Source organism: Polistes canadensis, unplaced genomic scaffold, assembly GCF_001313835.1.
Source record: "Polistes canadensis isolate GaletaPanama2010 unplaced genomic scaffold, ASM131383v1 scaffold_89, whole genome shotgun sequence".
Lineage (NCBI taxonomy): Eukaryota > Metazoa > Arthropoda > Insecta > Hymenoptera > Vespidae > Polistes > Polistes canadensis.
In genome coordinates, this window is record NW_014569636.1 from 315,301 (window position 1) to 320,138 (window position 4,838).

At 34.7% G+C, this 4,838-nt stretch overlaps 1 protein-coding gene across 1 annotated transcript; it reads right to left on the reverse strand.

The window, feature by feature from the left end:
- LOC106786946 (probable chitinase 3) lies at positions 1–2,131 on the reverse strand. Its single transcript, XM_014748855.1, has 5 exons — positions 2,001–2,131; positions 1,764–1,864; positions 1,022–1,429; positions 793–935; positions 1–567 (listed from the first exon to the last, which is right to left on the reverse strand). Exons 1-5 carry the CDS (start codon positions 2,129–2,131, stop codon positions 1–3), a joined length of 1,350 nt encoding a protein of 449 aa, XP_014604341.1.
- Between the last annotated feature and the right edge of the window lie 2,707 nt (positions 2,132–4,838).

Sequence of the window (4,838 nt, forward strand, 5' to 3'; positions counted from 1 at the left end):
CTACCATTTCGCAATGACAAAGGGTTTGCAGGAATCCGTTGGTCTATCATAAATCATCCCCGTCGTGCATCGTACTAATTGTGGTCGACCAGCCCTACAAATGATTACGCTGGTACAAGCATCATCGAGTTTATGCAGATCACCATCCGTGCATGGAACTTTGCTCATAGATGCTGGTATGGTATGAAGAACAGTCCATGGATTAGTTATGCTCGAGGATTCCGGTGATTCCTGTAACGTTTCCGGTTTGCTCGGGACTATCTCTTGATCTTCTTTTTGTACGTCTTGTTGTTTGGTTAGTTGTTGCCATGGTTCTGCGTTGACGTTACTTCCCCAAGAAGTTGCAAGATAAGGACTTGGTCTTGTTGGTTGCTGCGGAATGTAGGGAGGTTGTTGGGTTGGATAAGGAGATTGCGAAGGATGCGAAGGATACGAAGGATACTGAACAGAAACTGCTGAAGCTGTTGACCAAGATTGAGTTGTTGATGGTTGCGGTTGAGGTTGCGGTTTCGGTGTGGCACTACCTTTACAGTCGACGTTACGAACATAATCACAAACGCCTAATTCCTAAAACAAGTATATAATCCAACAATCAAATCCGTGCTAGTATAATATTTGGACACTAGGGGATGATTAAGTTTTCGACTCCGCGTCGGTGATAATGAAAATAGTTGAAATATTATAGTATGTTGAAAATTTGTTTAAAAAATCGGACAATTCTCAAAATACTCTGATTTTATATTCGTTCGGTTTTACATGGAAAAAAGAAATGGCCCGAGATTGAATGCTTACGTCATTGTAGACCAATCCTTGAGGACAACCAAACTTGATGGGTTTACTGGCCAGACAAACGTAGAATTCTGAGCAGTTCATTGAGCTACGGTAACGTCCATACGGATCTGGACAAAACTTTGAACCTGGCGGTAGTGGTGGTTCTGTACGCGCAAAAGTTCAACTCGTATTATTCCGAATTCTCATTTTCTTTCTTTCTTTTTATTTTATTTTATTCGATCGAACTTACTCGGTGTTGGAAGAGGTCTGCTTCCGCAATTGACGTTGTAATCAAAGTCGCAAACATTAGAAAAATCATTGAAAAGTAATCCATTAGGACAAGTTTGTTCGACCACGGTATCGTCCCAACAATTCAAATAATTAGCACAACTTTTAGGACTAGAAAATTGTCCTCTCGACGTTAAACAACCCGGTGGCAATGGCGGAAGAGGTGATGGCACGTAAGTCGGCGAAACTGGATTTGGTTTTGGTATTGAAATCGGATTTGGTATCTCGCCGTATGATTTTCCTTCGGGTATACCACTGTTTTCGTGATTTAAAATTTCGATATTCTCGTTCGAAGAGTTATCATTATTTATCGACCATGCGTTTGATCGCGCGTCTAATTTTTGAACTTTTGTACTATCCCATGGGTGTTCTACACACAAAATTTATTAACATTTATTAATAATTTATGTTCAAATTTATAGGTGTACCTAATGTTTTAACAATCTTTTTAACACACATTAAACAAACCAATATTTTAATATATTTATACGCTATATAAATTATTCGTTTAACATATTATTAACAAATTAATCATAAATTCGCGTTTAGTCCAATAATAAATTTCAAACGATTTAATAATTTCTTTTATGTCTATTTCTACTTAATTCAGAAAAAAAAATAAGAAAATAAATGCAACATAGAATAGTGTAAATAATCCGAATGCGCGTGCATGCAACACGATATTCCAATAAACAAGGACATACCTTCGTTCGATTCAACGTAACTTAATTCCCCATCTTTCGCAGTGGTGGATGTTACTCCAGGAGTCACGGACGTTGTTGATCTGCTTCTTCTCGTAGCAATACTGACCCCCACGAAAAATGAAACGATTAACAATCCTAATTTCATCGTTCTATATTTTATTCGAAAAAATGACGTTTATTTCGTAAAAAGTAATGAGAAGAAAAATTGACAAAAATCTCTCGAATTCTAAGTTAAACCGCACGAAATAAAATTTTGTGAATACAGTGGATGAATGATCGGTTGCAAATGGTACTGTCCAAGACCTTGGTACGATGTCCTGATGCTGGATGGGCTGGACCTCGGCCGTTCGAGGGCTTACATAGGGCATCCCCCACTATCGAGTTTTGCCAGGAGCCACAGGATCCCAATTACACGGCCGTAGGACCCCACAAGTTCGCGCGAACTCGAGGCATACTCCACCTCTCCTATATTTTGCCATTGCTCGTAGATCTTTCTTCCAAATTTCAGACGATTAGCATTAAAGTCAATGCTAATATTTTACTTGCTCATGTTTCCTTGATTCTTTCAAATTTCCTTATATATTATATTTCTTTTTTTTCATTCAAATCCTTAAATCTCTCGTGTTATAAAACGCGTCGAGTTTCTACGTAGCGTATTTTTTTATTCAATCTTTTTTCTTACATCAAGTATATACGCTTACGCGTAATTGTACCTATAATGTTAGATTATTCTTATTTTTATTCTAATTAGTTTGCTTTTATAATTTATTTGATAAATCCAAAATGTATGTGAATTAGTTTCTAACACACAGGGTTATTAAACAAAGTTGTTAACGATCAATCATTTAATTATATTAAAACACATCCAAACTATTTGTTAATTCGAACAGGATGAGTTTTAAAACGAATTAGGTAATTTTTGGTATGCATCATCGAAATTGATAAAAATAGGAATGCACTTTGTTCGAGAATTATATTGCAAATCCTCCCACATGAATCCGTGGGTTAAAGTATTTGGAAATACCAAGAAGAGTAAGAAAGGAAAGAGGGAATTTGGAGGACCGGTACCACCTGTAAGAATTGAAAAAATGCCGGTATTCAGAGGTAGATGCACTCTGAAGAGTATGCTTTTTTACTAAGGGACTCGTTTCCTAAATGCATCCTTGATATTCGCCACAACGAGCCAGGACCAAGTTCCACTTCAATAAAGGAAGTCACAACTTTTCTTTTTTTTTTCTTCTTCTTCTTCTTTTCTTTTTATATCCTTTTTTCTCACTTTGGTAGAAGGAAAAAGTGAGAGACCGGTGAATCTGGGAAAGGCTCATCGTCCTATTTATTATCTGGCTCTCGATTTGGTGCTTCTCATACGTAAGAACAACCGGAAAGAGATCGTTTCAAAAAAAAAGAAAGAGAAGTTAAATAATAAAAAAGGGAATTTGCCTTTTCACGTAATCTCTTTACAAAATTCGTTCCCTTTCTTTTTTTCTTTTTTTCTTTTTTTTTTTTAATTAAAAAACCGTAAGAATTATTCAAGAAATAATTTCCAAATTCACCATAGAAAATGACTTTTCATTATCGCGTATTATGAGTTCCCGCATGCACTCGCAAATTTATTTTAATAGCACGTTACTGTAACTTTTAAGATTCAACACACACACACACGGATACTCAAAAAAAAGTTAAGAAAGTAAAGAAAGAATCATTGTAAGAAAAAGAAAAAATATATATCGACCAATAACGTTAACTAACGGTAACGTATAGTAATTTCGTGAACTTTCAAAGAAGAACAGTGTGGTTTTAAATATTTATTATCGAATCTGTTTGTGATTTCCGTATCACTTTTTATCTCGCTCACGTAAATCCTGTCTCAGGATAATTTACGTTAACATTTATATATTTTCTTTTTCTTTTATCTTCATCCAAAAAGTGAGAGACAATAAAATTGAATCGTTCTTTAGAAAATAATCGTAGTAATTTGCATGATACATATATCATTAGAAAAGTTTCATTATAAAATAATAACTGGTTACTTATGAACGTTTATTGTTTGAATAAATTACAACCTTTGGATCTCAGTTTGAGATTCAAGAAAGAAAAATGTTTCTCTTTCTCTCTCTCTTGATTAGAAAGAGACAGACAGACAGAGAGAGAGAGAGAGAGAGAGAGAGAGAGGATTACGAATGCGTATAAATTACTGGTGACTCAAACGAGCGTATTCACCTTGAATTTTCTTCTGTAAAGAAGACAATGACCGGTCTTCGAAAACAGTTCAACCACGTCTGTCCGGTGTTCCTCTTACGTGCGCTACGTAATCGCAAAGAGTCGTGGAGAGACATTTCAGAATCGTAAACGTGACTCGAATAATCTCCATCGATTTGAACTTATGCAAAGATACGCGATATTTATTTGATATACATATGTTGCATATACAGATTTATTCTCCGTGTTCTTTTTTTTTTCTTTTCCTTTGCATAACAATATAACGATATTTAACATATTCTATTTGAGTAAAAATAATAATCAAATGTTATTTAAATAATATCTTTAAAGATGATTTGGTTCAAAAGGTTTATATTTGAGAATACGAAACAGCATGACGGAATATATTAAATTCGTTTCATGCGAATAATAGTCAAGATATTTCGTATGAATTTAATAAAAAATCAAGTTATGCATTCTAAGAATGAAAGAAAATAATGTATCATTTAAAAATAAAAAAATTAGTTGTATTATACAATGAAATATGTTAGAAACCAATGACAGATTTATAACTGACACTTGATATTCTAATCCGAATTTTAAATCTTGTCTAAGTTATTCTTATTAATATCCGAAATCCTTTTATAGCTGTTCCAGCGAGGATCACACGATCTTCGTCTTTGTCATCCTTAACCATGTTCCACTAGATTCTTTTTGCTTGCTTTTATCTTAAACCACGCCCCTTAACTCTTGTTCCTTTTTTTTGCGCCACCGTAGTCGATGCAGCCACGGTTCTAACCGACTCTTCGTTTAAACCAAAGCACGACTGTGAAAAATCTAGGATGGAATTCGATAAGAAATGATGGAAAAAAAAGT

Bases quoted from the DNA above. Each gene is read 5' to 3' on its own strand.
- LOC106786946 (XM_014748855.1), bottom strand. From the start codon at position 2,131: ATGCCCTATGTAAGCCCTCGAACGGCCGAGGTCCAGCCCATCCAGCAT. The intron at 936-1,021 runs GTAAGTTCGATC...TTGCGCGTACAG, and splicing joins CAGACCTCTTCCAACACCGA to AACCACCACTACCGCCAGGT. The intron at 568-792 runs GTAAGCATTCAA...TACTTGTTTTAG, and splicing joins AAGGATTGGTCTACAATGAC to GAATTAGGCGTTTGTGATTA.